Source organism: Thalia democratica, chromosome 9, assembly GCF_965202585.1.
Source record: "Thalia democratica chromosome 9, ktThaDemo2.hap1.1, whole genome shotgun sequence".
Taxonomy (NCBI): Eukaryota; Metazoa; Chordata; class Thaliacea; order Salpida; family Salpidae; genus Thalia; species Thalia democratica.
The window spans coordinates 15,809,655-15,825,564 of NC_139173.1; the positions used below are offsets into that span (position 1 = coordinate 15,809,655).

At 23.5% G+C, this 15,910-nt stretch overlaps 1 protein-coding gene across 1 annotated transcript; it reads right to left on the bottom strand.

The window, feature by feature from the left end:
- Positions 1 to 3,462: 3,462 nt before the first annotated feature.
- On the bottom strand, positions 3,463 to 13,337 carry LOC145844845 (beta-1,3-galactosyltransferase 5-like). The gene is made up of 3 exons (XM_082952264.1): positions 13,310 to 13,337; positions 4,841 to 5,072; positions 3,463 to 4,196 (listed from the first exon to the last, which is right to left on the bottom strand). The coding sequence occupies exons 1-3, from the start codon at positions 13,335 to 13,337 to the stop codon at positions 3,524 to 3,526; spliced, it is 933 nt and encodes a 310-aa protein (XP_082808390.1). The 3' UTR covers positions 3,463 to 3,523.
- Between the last annotated feature and the right edge of the window lie 2,573 nt (positions 13,338 to 15,910).

The following is a 15,910-nucleotide window of genomic DNA, read 5'->3' on the forward strand; positions in this document are numbered from 1 at the left end:
TCTAGATTTTTATTTTTATTTTGGTTTTATGTAAACTTAACTTAACACAAAAAGTGTTCTGCTTTTTTATTTAATTTTTTGTGTATTGAACGACAAAAAAAAACGCCCAAAATATTTTTCCTAGGATCTGATGCACAAAGAACCTTTTGGTTATTAAGTCGCACACCTCTTGGATACCTTTTAAATTCATATACTACTTTTAGTGTGCTTTTTTGTTCTTAAAGTAACTAGATGCAAACATTTTTCAGTTATCTATAAAATATGTTGGAATAGTTAAAAATAAATTTAGAAAATTATAAAGAAAATCAAAAAACGCTCTAGTATTAAAAAAATTTTTGAAAATTTTTCATTATTATGCTTTTATTTAAGAACAATAAAATTTGTTTTAAAACCACTAACAAGTTTTCAATTCATCAAAAAATCAAGTATTAATATAGTTGTAACAGGTTATATTTTCTAAAAGCTTAAGTAAAACATTTTCAAGTTTAAAACAAATTTTTTTGAAGCTAATTATTTTTGAAAGCTATTAAAAAACATAAACTAGTTATATTAAGTATTAGCTGTTTAACGGAAAAGCAAGCTTTTGCTTAACATAAAAATTCAAAATACATTAGGATACGCAATGACGACATAAATATTTTATAAATTTATAGTTTAAACTAAAAAATTAGCTATAGCTTCAATTTTAAACTAAAATGTACGTTCATATATATTATGGATTCAACACATAGTACGTTTTTTATATCAAATATGCACAAAACTTTAATTAACTCTAAGCTCGTACTAGCAAGTGACTTCGGTTTAAACTTATAACAATAAAATGCTGATTATGTCATATAAACTGACATAACACAGGATAGGTTGTTTTTTATTCTGCGCAATAGTATATTTTTCTTGATTGTCTGTTACTAAGAACATATTAGCACTTGTATATTTATTCTTACAACATAAGACTTGGCAATAATTAAAATAAGATCAAAAAACTTGTATAATTTAGGCTTAAAGAAGCAATAAGTTTTGAATACTTTTATAAACCACTTACATTTATAAAATTCCTTAATAAAAGAAGTGTTAAATTAAAAAATAGTTAAAATGTTCGAAAAACAAAACGAAAATATCTCTATGTTATACTTATACCAAATAAAAAATTCTAATTTTAATAGTTTTAATAATTTTCTTTTAATTTTCCTAAAATTAAAAACAACAAATATTTTTAATTTTATCTCGAAGTGTTCGAAAAATGAACGAAAAGAACTTTATGTTATACTTAAAGTTTTTTTTACGATTTTAAATATGCTTTCATGATTTACAACACAAAATTTATAATTTTCCTAAAATAAAAATAAAAAAGTTTTTATTTTATCTTTAAGTTAAAGTTTAGTATACAGTTCAAATAAAAAAGTTTTAAATCTACAGTAACCTCTCGCTTATTTACGCACATTGTGTCCACAGAAAAAAGGCGTAAAGATACGATAGATCGTAAAGATACGAGAGGTACCAAGTATACTTATTAAAATGGCTGTTTTTTGATATTGCTTCTGGTTGAATGCAGACTGTGGACTTTCCAACTTTTAACAATTTGTTTACTTTATTTATAAATAAGATAACAAAAGATAAAACTATACAAATATTATAAAAAATAAATAAATTTATCTAAAATAATAATACTTGTAGTAAAATGTTAATATTTTTAATAATAAGTAGATTCTATCTTTATCTTTATTTATATGTGACTTATTTTATACTTAACATTTATATTCTATTCTACTTAACAAATTTAATTCATAATTAAGCATTTGTTTACAATTAAGAAATGGTGTGGTGTCTATATTAAAGTTTTTTTATAGCCTTTTACAAAATTATGCATTTGTTGCTGTAATGATTTCTTCTTTTGAACAAAGTTAATAAAAATTAAAGAAAAATGTTTAATAAAAACTGTTTATGTCACTACACTTTTTTTTTGACCCACATAAGGATAAGAGATGTGAGTTAGCATATAAAAACATATTTTAAAGCAAGAATATACAATAAACCTATTTTGTGGAATGTTTAGAAAAAAAAAAAAATTTATTTTTTGAATATTTTAGAATTCTAAAATGCGTAACTAAACGAGAGTGCGTAACGTCTATAGTGCGCAAAGATGCGAGAGGTTACTGTACAGTGTTTTATCATTCTATAGCTAGCTTTAAAAGTAATTCAGATCTAGATATAAACTAAAACTAAGCAGTAATTTAGTTTTAAACATAAAAAGTAGTTATTCTTAAAATGAAAAAGACTTTTTATTGTGTCTATTATGAAAAAAATAAAACATACAAAAATATTAAAAGAACTTAGAAAGACTTGCAAAATAAGTTTTTTTTCTCCAAATTATACAATTCAAATTACAATTAAATTTACTATTCTTTATTGAAGGTTTAACATATGTCAAACTGTAAAAGTTTAGTTTTTATAATACAATATAAATTATAACCAAAATATTTTATTAAAAAAAAAACTTTTAATTTGAAACTTTATTAAAGCATATCCAACAGTTGATAAGTCTTTAACTAGTCTTATTACATTTGAACTGTAGTAATTAGTTTTGTTTTACTAATCACAGTGATAAATTAAAAAAATTAAAGTACACATAGTTTCAAAAAAATGTGAATTAAAAAGTTTGTCAAAAGTACAAAGCAAGTTTATGTAGTATAATAATTCTAGTCATACCAACTAAAACTGTGTATCATATAAATTAAGAAATATAACTTTCGACTGCTGAATCATTTAAAAGTTTGATCATTAATGTTCATTTCTAACAGTATTTTAAAATAACTCTATACATTTAAAAGTCGCTCTTACATTTTAAAGACTCTAACCGACCTGTATATCAAGTATCTCTATATTCTAAGAAATTAGGTTTATAGATTTACATTCATGCAACTTTTTATCAAAAGATTATCTCTAAAACCTTTAAAAGTCAAAAAAAAATTAGTTAACAATTTTGACTTAGCAGTTTTGAAAGGCTAATCTAAAAGTTAAATTTTTTTAATGATTTCTAGATCCTAAATAAGAAAAAAAAAATTAACTTTTATTAAAACAAAGCATTAATCATACATTTTTAGCTTTGCTTTAATATTTCTAGTTTCATTTTTTGAAACAGTTTTCTTCTTTTAAAATTTATTATTACTATTTATGAGCTTTTTTTAAACAACATCGTTTAAAAGCATTTAATCACTAGTAAAAACATTTCATAATTGATGCAATTTTGCTAAACTTAAAAATACCTATATGCTTATAAACAGAACATATAAATCAGCTTTGAAACAAGTTTTTAATAGAAACTAGGTAAATGTGTTTAAAGCACTTCAAATACTATTGTGTATTAAAGTGTTTTTTAGTGTAAAGTTTGACAATTCAACTTGTCAAATTAAAACTAGTTTGAAAAAAGTTTATCTCGTTTAAGAACATTTCAGGATATAATCAATTGCCTAACAGTTTGAAGTAAGAATGTCACAATTTGTAAAATCTAGTAGCTTAGTCGACGTCATAAGGAGCACTTGCATATGCTGTTAGATGATTGTGAAGTCATGTTACCGTAGATACTCATCCAGTCATGTTGCATAAGCGGAACCATGTTTTCTTTTTTGGCTCGCGGACCATAATGCTCGGCGAGAAAATCAACTCCCTGAACCAAATAATCTGGGATGCCGGCTCGCAACCTCAAAATTCCCGTGATCCAAACGTCGTCGAGACGCAGCATTGGAGCGTTGTACGAAGCAGCGAGCAGTTCATTTGATAGCTGGAGTGGCATTATGTAAAATCCACCGTGGCAGTACCGAGGGTAGACGTCGTGACTGTACTTGCTCCTCGAAACAAACCACTTGCTGCCTTGTTGGCGGTTCACTTCTTCCAGCTCGCCTAAGCGAAACAAACAGATCATGGGATCGTTATTTAAGTTTGTTCTATTTTGCATTTTTTCTAAGCAAAATGGAAAATCTTCCGGACACTCCGACAAGTGCTGCTTTGCGGAGTACTGCAGTTTGTCTACAATGAACTTTTTCCTTGCTTCTGTTGTGTTCGTAATTATGGTATCGTACAGTTCCGTAAAACGAGTCATATCAACAAGAAAATCGTCATCCGCAGATCCAATCCACACGTCATCCGGGAGATTGTCTCTTGCCCACTCCATTCCGGCTAACACTTTTGATGGCATATTCCTAAATCACAGGTAAAATTTTTAATTTAATAACGTTTTAAAAAAAATATCACGCTTTTTTTTTTAATAAAGTAAAATATGCGCGCAAATTTTTCAAAATTAGCTTAACTTCGTTTTTAATTAAACAAATGTAAGTAAATTTAACTGTGTGATAATTAAGATGCAATAAATAAATTAAGATGCAATAAACTTCATTATAAAATTTTAAATAAACAATTTTACTAACACTTACAGTATGAAACTTAAAACAACTATTTAATATACATTATACTACTTAACTTTAAAAATTTTATGATTTTTTTTTTTAATAAACCATTTTAATAGTTTTTAAAAAACTAAATAATAAAAAATTTAAGTAAATCTACAAAAAGGCATTAAAGTAACAATATATGTTATATTACTTTAAAACTACCCTTATAATAATAAAAGTTAACAATAAAATAACTAAAAGAGTATGTAAAAGCAAAGCATAAACTAAAATACAAATTAATTGCTTAAATTTTAAACATATTTTGTTTTGTAGTTTTGTATTTTAATTTCCAGAATTAAAACATTTAAAGAGTTTTGAAATTTTCTGTTCAGGACTAACTTTTATTAAACAACACTATTAGTATTTTTAAACGTTTTTGTAGGTTCTTTACTTACTTGTAATCGTCAGGACCATCGTACAACAATAAATCTTCGTACCTTACACGTTCTTCATCAATCAACCTTCTTTGAGCAATATTTAGGGGACTTCCCATTATAAAAACAGTTTTAAGTTTCCATCCATTGACGATACACAAGGAACCCCATGTCCTTCTAATTAGCTCTCTTCTCTTAGCATAACCGACAGCTGACTTAACCACCACTATAAGGTTATTTTCGTTTTCGTTGGCTGTTTTATTTTTAAAATATTAAAGCAATTTAGATATTGTTAAAGTTTTTGTTTACTTTTGAAAAGTTATAAGTAAAAAAAGTCTTGAATTACAAAATTTTAAACATTTAAACACTAATCAACATAAAAGTTATCAAAATGTTCTTACTTTTAAAAAATAAAAGATAAACTTGAAAAGTGAACTTAATATTGTTTTCCATTAATTTAGTTAAGGAAATGTTTAAAGTTTTTTATTAAATAAACTGAAAAGTTTTTTTTTTCTTTTTTAGTGGAATAATTAGTTCGTACTATTCCTACGTTTTTACAATTAGCAAAATTAAAACTTTGAGTTTTTAAAAAAGCTTTATTTAAGTTTTTGAATGCAAACAAGTTTCTTAAGTATGTCTTAGTTTTATTACAAACTTTTCTACTATTGTTTACTTTTTTTTTTGTCTTAAGTTTCAAAATTTATACTTATACAAAAGTATTTTAAACTTAAAAAACAAAGCAATAGCAGTGTTCTGTACATTAATTGTTTAGTGTCTATACGATAAATAACTAAGTTTATCGAAAGTAATTAACAGTAGTTTAATAAAATTGCCTTATAAAAAATAAACAATATTAATATGAGTTACATATATATTTAATCTTTTAGCAAAATTACTTATTTTATTGGTTTTAGCAAAAAGTACTTATTTTTTCAAATAAATCTTATAATACTTTAAGTAACTTTTAAGTTTTGTTGATAAGACTTAAAACTAATGAATAATTAAACATTTCGTCACTTCGTTGACTTTAAAATGGCTTTTAATTTTACTTACAAATGAAAATGTTTAGTTCTTAATGTCTTGTGTTAAAGATTTAAAACAAAACACCTGTATGCTTATCTCTGTTATCTTGCTAACCTTATTTCATTTTTATATAAAACTTTACCACGTACTTAATGTGTATTTTACTAAAATTTAAACTAAACGAAAATAGGTAGCTTAAAGAGTCAAATAAATAATGAATCAGTAGTTAGTTTATTTTTTACCAAAGCTTAAATATAGTTAGTATAAAAAAACAGCAGAAAAAAATTCGTCCCTTAAAGTTAAATAATGATTAATAGAACTTTTCAATAAGAAAAATACCTAAGACATAATGACTAAACAATAAGAAAAAATTGTATCACAGTACATTTTAAGTTTTTAATAACAATTTGAAGATGGCTGCAAAAATTAGGTTTTGAGTTACTTAAAACATATTAAAAAAATATTTTTTAGCTGATTAATTAACAATTAAGTACTAAAAAAACATAAATATGTGTGTTTTTTTGCGTACTATAGCTAAAAGAAACTAAATACTACGTTTTATAAAATACCAACACGTTTAATAAATACTCAATTTTTAAAAGCATTGTATGTTTTATGATATGATAAGCAAAGAGCTTTGTTTTTATATAAACAGCAATCTTCAAGTTGTAAACATTAAAGTAAATTTGAAAAAAAATATTTTAATATAAACGTTTTAACTACTAATTTAAACCTTATACTAAAGAACTAACAAAAAAACATTCTAAACAAACAGTTTGAAAAGGAAGCTTAAAAGTATTTTGTATTGATTTTTTTAGAGTTGTGTTTTTCAAGCTTGATATACTTATGTTTTATTTAGAGTTTTTGATACTAAAAAAATTATTTACAAAATCTTTATTTTTATGTACATTAAGTTACGTTATTTTCAATTTTAATTGTGTTAGTGTGTATAAATGATTAGTGTTCATAATATTTTAAGTCTAACAAAAATTGACTTTTTTTTTATTTAACGAGAAAATTGACTAGTGTAATTTTAAAAACTTTGAATTATTCAGTTCCTTAAAAATCATATAAAACCTTCCTTAGATATAAAACAAACAAAGTTCAAGGTGAGTAATTTAACGTTGTTAGAAACTACCATAGAATTATAACATTATCAAATATTTACCTAGATAAAACATATTTAAACAACCAAAATTAGACTTTTTAACTATGGCATTTTATTATGTTAATACTCATAGTTCAAGTAAATATAGTTCTTATAAATTATTATTTTATAATATAATTGAAATTATTAGCTTAAGCAAAGTTATATTGTTTGAGCTTTTGGCTAATACTAAATAGTGTTTAAAAAATTTTTTAATGTAATTCCTTATTTTGCAATAAGAATCCAAAAAACTTATTAAGCTTATTATTAAAGTTAAAACTTACTGCTATTCTTCAAGCAATTTCTATCTTGTGTTTTAAACCATGTTTTATAAGCAGAAGGTTTAATTAAAAATATTGATTGATTTCTTCGGTCAATATTTTGTTCAAATAGACTTACTCTTTCCCTGTTGATTTAATTAAAAAGTACGAGTTGAAGAACATTTGAGTAAAGCTAGTTAAATTTTTTTTTAAACGGTAAGTTTTTTTTTACCGATCAAAAACTTTGTTTTTCTTTTACGCGTGAATTTATATTTTAAGTTATAGAAAAAAATTGACTTCAATTGTTTTCTATAAAAACGCTGTAAAGTATTTTTTAAGTATATAATTTTAACGATAATATAACTTTTAATTTTAATATATTACTAAATGTTTTAATATTCAATAAGTTTTGTTTACTATACTAAAAAGTTCTAATAGTATATCTACTAGTACAGTTTAATAGAACTGTGAAAAAGTATAGAAGTATAAAAACATAACACACAAATTAAAAGTTTTACTAAAAAGTTTTTTTCATAACTAAAACGTAAGTTAAAGTATATGATACAAAATAATTGTTATTTAAAACAGCAAGACTGTAGATAAAATAAATGCCATAAGTGCAAAAAAAAAATCAAAAAAGTTAGCAAACTTACTTTGGTATTCTTATGTTTAAAAAGAGTACGCAGAAAAAGCCAATGTAAAGTAAAACACCGCCTATAAGAATTCCAAATACAGTAAATGGGTCATTTGGGCATCGACATGTGCTTTTATTACGTCTAATGACGTGTCCTGAAAATTGTTTTGTTGAATATAAAATAAACAGCACCGGTATTAAGCTCCTTTAAAGCTTTCAAATGTCAGTTTTAGAAAGTTATAATTGTTTATATATAATAAGTATTTTTAATAATATATTTTTTAAAACATTTTAATACAAAAAAATATATATAAGAAACTGCACATATAACTTTATTTATTTTTATTTTGAAACAAAGTTTTACTTAACAAGAACTAAAATAAAGTTTTTAAAGTTACATTTCAAGTATCCAATATAACTAGTAATACTTAATTTCCACCTAAAATGGATTTTCGTACTACTTGTTTAAACTAACAAAAATATCTTTATCAAGATATAGTACAAGTTTTATGAAAATTTAAAAGTTTTTGATTATAATTTTCTTTAGTTATGTTGTTTTTCTTTATTTATTGCTGAGTGAGGAACAATAAAATCTTAATTTTAAATCTTCAAACTATAAACAAGACTAAAATTCAATACTTACAAATAATTTATTGTAAAGATGAGTTTAATTTTACAAAAACGATAAATAATTTTAATTGAACGATGCTTATTTCAATTTCTGAAATAGTTTACATTTAAAAACAAACGCTTATACGTATTCTAATTTTTTTCCCCTTTTGCAATTAGAGTTTTTTTAGCGATGATTTTTATAAGTAAATAAGAACTGAAAATATCATATTAACATTTACACAAAAATATTCTTTGAACAGACTGTTGTTTAAAGTAAACAATAAAAATTGCTCAACATTTTCAGCTGCAATTAGTTTTACTGTTGCTTAAAGTTTTATATAACAGCTAAAAAAAGTTATACTATTTTCCTTTTAATTATATAAATAAAGTTCAAGTGCATTTAAATTTAATTGGTAGTTATATAAAAACATATATATTTTACTTGTTCTAATAAAATTGCGTAAAGTTATAGATTTTAATAACATCATATTTGTTTTAGTCTTACATATATAATTTTTATAACTCTCATAAACAAATTTAAAAAAATTACACTCAAAAACTACTAGTTTCAAACCACATAAAATTCAACAAAAATGTATAAGTATTGAACTTACATTTTTATAAAAATTGTTATAAAGCTAAAAAACTGTTGTTTTTCATTGTATTTATTTTTTATATAAAACATTACTTACGGATTTCTCAATCAATTTGCTACGCTTAAAAAGCAGTAGACCACTTTTAATTTTATAAGAGCTTACTGTTGATATCGCTTTAAAAGTAATTTAATGTTATCAAAGATTTTAAAAAAAGTTTTAATGAAAAATGTGCATTTTTTGAACTTTTTTTAACCCTTTTACTAAATGATAAACGTCAAAAATTAAATAATAGTTGCGGCTAACTTTTAAAGTTTAGTATTATAATAAAATGTTAATAAAAAAATTAAATATTTTATTTCTTGGTATTTTATACACAGTTATCAAAAATTTGAAACACTTAACTTTTTTAAACACAAAAAAGTTCTAGTTTAAGAAGTTTTGGTATAACAGTATAGTTTTTAAAAACAGCATACAAAAAGTTAAGATTTCAATAGCTGCATGTAGCATAGTATGACGACTCAACAATTTTACTTATATTCAAACTGTTGTTTAATCAAACTATGTTAAAGTACAAAGGTCTTCATACTAAAAGCTGTCATGCTAAATTATTTCACAGGCGTTTTTTAAATAGCTTTTAGTTTTCTAAAAGTTTTATATAAACAAAAAAAAAGTATTATGTAAAAGTCTTACATGTACATTATTTAAATTAAATGTTTAGCAACAGCATTTTAAAGTTTTATAGTTGTAAATATATTTAGTATTAACTCATTAAAATGTTTAAAGATTAAGTTTTTATTGAAATACTTACTTGAAGTAGCAGGTAAGTGTAAGTTTGTATAGTTCATTTGTATGGATAATTTCAGTTTGTTAAATACTTTTACTTTCTAACTTTGAAAAACTTTTAACACTCCAAAATTTAGTTGAAAATGCTTATACTTCAGTTTTTGTATTCAAGATCTAAGTAACTACTCTTTTAGTTCTAAAAATCTTAAACCTTGTAAATCTATCTAGTTTTAATATTATAAAAAACTATTTCTTTATAAGCCTGTGTTACTATTTATAAAAAAAATGGTTGATGTATTAAGTTTATGTTTAATGTTACTACTTTTCTGCAAACAAACAGTAAACTATCAAAAAAGTTATAAATAGTTTTAAAAGTTAGTTATAGTTAAAAAGTTAAAGTTTTATAAAAGTTATAAAGTAAGTTTTGTTTTAACTTAAATTTAAAAGCTTGTATAAATTAAAATACAACCTGAAAAGTTTACTTTTACATTTGTAAAACATTAAACAGCAAAATTCTTTAATCTAGTTAACAACTTTATTGGTTCAAAAATAAGTCTTTAAAATAATCAATAAATTCTCGCAAAAATAAGACGAAAACTTAAAAATTTTTACTTAAAACATTTTAAAATTATTACTTTAAGCATAATTTAGAAATGTATTGTTTGCTAAATAAATGAACAAAAATGCTCTTATTTTATGTAAAAATATTAAAAACTCAAAGAATAATTTTTTTTATTTGCAAACTAAATACTAAGCAAAAAATTGAGTGAACTTAGTATTTAAAATATAAAAAAACTGTATGATTTTCATTATAAACATATTGTGTAAAACTTAAACTTGTTAAATATTTAACTCGAAAATTTGAATTTAAGAAAAGATATATGCTAAACTTTTCTTAGCTGAAACATAAGAATCATTTTTTAAGTTCAATATTTTACATAGTTTCATTAGTGAGCTAATTTTTGCTATAAGTTTAAATCGAACTTAACTGTATCAACACTTTTCAATACAAAATAAATACACTAGTAATTTTTAACTTTATCAATCGTATAACGTTTAACATAGTTCTTTGAAGGAAAACACTTTTTCTATATTGAAGAGTTTTTACTTCCTGGTTTACTACAAGTTTTTATAATATAAGTTGAAACTAGACCTTTCTTTATCTAAAAAGCTTCATATAAATAGCTAAAATTTTACTTGACTGCTAACTGTATGTATAAAATAAACTGTACGTATATATGTTTCTTGTTATATATTTATAATATATAGAGCAATCAATAAGATTTACAAACTGTCTAAATAAATCATAATCTACTTTCTTTTTTTTTTTTACTGAATCAAGATAGTTTTATCAATATAAATAATTCAAGCTCGAAATTTTCAGACACTATTATTTTATAAGTTATGATTTTAATAAATATTGAAATATAAAAAAACTGTATTGTTTTTAAGCTTCGTTTATTTTTTTGTTTTTGTATGTAGTGGTTTTACTACTTGAAATGTTTTAACTACAGGTTTGTGGTTAGCTAGTTATCTTAAAATGTTATAAATTAAGTAACTGAAGATTAACAAAAGTTTTAAAAGTGATTTTAATTTGAAAAGTTTCTTTAATTAAAAGATAATTAGGATTTAATAGTACAAAAGCTTTAAACTTTTGTAATTTATTTTTTACTATAAAGTTAAATAATTAACTTATTACTAACTTGAGTTTTATAATATATTTAAGCTAAAGCTTATGTTCAAAACAGTTTTTAAAATAAATTAGAAAAATTAAACAGGTACAACGTAAAAAAATTTTTTATAAAAACTTTAGTTAGACCATTTCAAACTCTACAGAGTATAAAAACACTTTACATAAAATATTACAAACCAATTTTATTAGTTAACTATAAAGTTTCTAAAGTTATTTTATTAAACAACTAACTGTATGTTCTTCCTTTTTTTTTGATAAGCATCTAAACTGATTAATAAAATAAATAAATTTTTGCGCTTTTTGTTTAAACAAAAAATGTGTTTAACATTTAAAACGATGATAAAACAGACTGTAGTTTAATCTTTAGCAAGTACCTTCTAACGGATAAAAAAAAATTAATTTTGTTTTAAAGGTTACTTTAGTTTTTCCTAGTTTTATAACTAAAATGAATAATTTAAATTTACATTTTTTAATAACTATTCTTAAAGTTTTTTAAGTCCTATATATATCGCTGATTTTTGTTTTTCTTTTGATTTTGTTTACGAAGGTGTTACATTTGATTTAATTATTTTATATAAAGTTAGTTATTGAAAAGTTCAACTTAAAATGCTTTTAACACATTAATTTTTATTTATTTAGTGTATATATAATGGAAGAAATACCTTTTGAAATGTTTTAAAGTTTTCATTATAACTTTTATAACCACTTAATAGTATAACTTTTTGATAAATTATAAAACGGTTTGTTTTATTCAGGACAGTTGACTGATGTATTTTTAATAAAATACTTGTGATTACAAAAGAATTATTATAATAATATAAAAATCTTAGTACAGTTAACTTTATTCTTTATGATTTAGGTTTTTTTTCTTAATAAAACATTTTTTGATACTTTTGAAACGTATATTTAAAATATTAGTCTTTTGTTATTAATCTTATTTAGGAAAACTAATATCTATTAACATATACTGTAATCCTTTTAATCGTTAAGTTGTATACAGCATTAATCAATCAAAATTTTATTTGTTAAGCTGAGTTTCACCCTTTAAGGGATCTTCAGTTACAATTTAAATCTGAAAAATGAAAGTAAAACAATCATGGAAGACATTAAAAAGCAAAACAAAACAAGTATATTATAAATTGTAACTTATGATATTTAGAAAGTTTTGAGTCTTAAACAAAAATTGTATGTACTAGAATTACTGAATAAATTGAAAACTTTAACTTAGGTATTGAACATAAAACTACTAGATTTAAAAATACAATCAGCTTAAAGTGAATAAATAAACTAAATAACTTACATATTACCATGTACAAAGGGATTTGAATTAAATTTATAACTTGATAAACTACTAGCTAGCTGAATTTAAATTGAACTAATTTAAAACTGCATTGAAATTTTTAAGTAATATCGCTTCTATCATGATGACGTAAATAATGTATGTTTTGAACTAAGTTAATGTTATCATTTAGTTTTTACAGTTTAAAGGTGGAGTTTTATTAAGTTATTTAAGTAAAACGAAAAACATTTTGTAGTTATAAATGAAAATAAATTTAAGTAAATAAAAAAAATGACACGCTAAACTAATTAGCAAGCGCTTAAGTCTTAAAGTGAAGTTTCTTTAAGTGTGGACAATTAGCAAACAGTTTGTGTCTTTTGTTTAAGTTGTATTTTTTATTAGCTCTGGCTATTTCTAGTTTTTCTAGGCTGCAAGTGCTGCATATGCTGTGGATTTTTCTTACCTCCCCGATGTGGTGGATGATATTCCATTTGATATTATACTTAATATTGTTGTTTTTTAAAAACCAGATGTATTTAGCTAGTTCGGTGTTGTTTTCTTTGTAGGTGTTAAAACTGTGGTTGTGGTTGTACCATCTGCTTTTAAAAGTATTAGCAGTGTTCCCAATGTATTCTTTTGTTTCCTTGTTTGATATTACGGTGGCTTTGTAAATAACATTTTTATAAGGCATTTGTTGTTCAAGGGACAGGAGTTTTTAGATCGGCAATTACAAGTGGGGGTGTTATTGATTTTGTTTTTTTGTTTATTGGAAATATTATTTAGGGTTTTTTTATTATGTTTTTATATTATAAATTTGATATTATTCATACAGCTGTATGAAATTCTGCAATTATTTTTGTTTATAATTTTGTTGAGTACTTCATTGTTTTTAAAATGTATATCGATGAGTTGGAAGAATATTATCCCTAAATTTGTTTTAACGGATTGGCAGAAGGGTTGTATAGTAAGCTCTTTTAAAGTAACATAAAATATTTCTATTTTCATATATAAGCTTTTACGAAACTTGTTTTGCCCAAAAGTAGTTTTCCTTAAAATTAGAGTAGTTTACATTAAACTACATTATAGTATTTAATTTAAAGATACTTTGTTCAACGAGTTTTTATAGGTTTAACAAAAGAGTTGATCATGCCAATTCGATCATCAGACCACAAGTTTCGGTAGACTGAGACCGGTTTCGTCCGTATAAGGACTTATCAGTCAGTCACAACTGAAAAACTTGCAGTTGTCAGTCTACAAACGGTTTATATAGCTTTCACATTAAGCAACCACTTGCTGGCAATGATCAGTGACGTCAGCATTGTCTTTTGCCGTGCAATGTTTAAAACATTTTCCACTAGGCAAGACATCTGGTACGCTCGTTTTAGTACGATCGACAAAAAACATCGGCGAAAGTCTGCAGAGCAGAAGCCTAGACTTTCGTTTGCCGTGAGACAAGCTCAAGTTTAACAAAAGGGTTGATCATGCAAATTCGATCATCAGACCACAAGCTTCGGTAGACTGAGACTGGTTTCGTCCTTATTAGGACTTATCAGTCAGTCACAACCGAAAAACTTGCAGTGCACTTGTTAAACTTGAGCTTGTCTCACGGCAAACGAAAGTCCAGGCTTCTGCAGACTTTCTCCGATGTTTTTTGTTGATAGTTATTTAAAACTATATACTTATATTAAGCTTTGAGATTATAATACATAATATACGAATTGTTGTAATTTTCATTAACAGTTTTAGTAAAAAATTAGTATAATCATTATCGGTGAACAGTTATAATTTCTTTAAAAAAATACACTTAGCTTAATACTAGACCAGTATATTATCTTAAGGATTTCTTAAAACAATAGTTGAATGGAAAAAATAAAATGAAGTGTAAAAAATTTTTCTTTCGTTTAACTTTAAGTGTATTTTGATTTGATTAAATTGCCTAAACAAACATATTTTTTGATCAAAAGTGCCAGCGTATGAAAAAATATTCAATCAATGAAAAAGTAAATTTTGTATTTATCGTTTGAGTTTATAAACAAACCAACTGTTGGTAAAAACTAAAGTTTTACTATTTAAAAAGATAAAACAACTTACATTCAAACCAACATTTAATATTCACTTTAAAACATTGAAATTGTTTTTAAAGTAATTTTGATGTTTTTCTTTGTTTGATCTTACTTTCTCTTTCTCTGTACACTAACTCTTTACCGCATAGTTTTATAAACTAAAAGTAAAAAAGAAGTTTTGTCTTATTAAACCAAGTATGTAAAATTTTAAAACTTTTTATGTGTGCTTAAAGTTTTAAAACTAAAAATTTGGTAGATAAACTATACACAACTTAAACATAAATAAATCAAGATTGAACTAATAGTTAACTTAATCACAGGAATACTTAGATATATGCTTTAAATGTATAAAAGTTTGTTAAAAAAAGTTGTTGGTGTAGTTTTTGTTTTATATGATTCAATTATAAGTTTTGAAAAGAAATCATTGAAAAGTTTTTGGATCATTGCTAGCTTTAATAAACTTTCTTGTTATAGCTTAATTAAATTTGAGCTTTATTAATTATCAATATAGTTAGAATATATATTATACCAAGTTTCTCTGGCTTTTATTGTCTTTACTATTGTTTAATTTATTAAATCAATAATTAATGTTTGTTGTTTTACTTTTTATTCACAATAGGTTACATATTACTTTTTTAAATTAAATCGTTTACTACTTTTTCCAAACATAAAAAACAAATTTTCTAATTTTGTAGTATAAATTAACTAGCTAGTCCTAATGTTCATATATATTGTGACGTAATTATTAGATTTATTTTTTTCAATGATTAGTAACCATTAAATATTTAGAATTAGTACTTCCTTCATTTTCATGTAAGTAGTTTATATTATGATTTGTTATTTTGTTTTGTATTTTTACTTTAATTTATTTAATTTAGACTTAACAATTACAAATATTGTGTAGGTCTACAAAAGACAGATTTAACATTAAGTTTTTATCTATTATTAACCATCAACCTATAAAAATCTATAGCAATTATTTTTTATTTTTGTGGACACAT

What these genes read in the sequence shown, in the direction of transcription:
- LOC145844845 (XM_082952264.1), bottom strand. Translation starts at nt 13,337, where the DNA reads ATGGAATATCATCCACCACATCGGGGAG. An exon ending in TCATCCACCACATCGGGGAG is followed by an intron (nt 5,073 to 13,309) that starts GTAAGAAAAATC and finishes AAAATAAAACAG; the next exon opens with CCAACGAAAACGAAAATAAC. An exon ending in GATGGTCCTGACGATTACAA is followed by an intron (nt 4,197 to 4,840) that starts GTAAGTAAAGAA and finishes CCTGTGATTTAG; the next exon opens with GAATATGCCATCAAAAGTGT.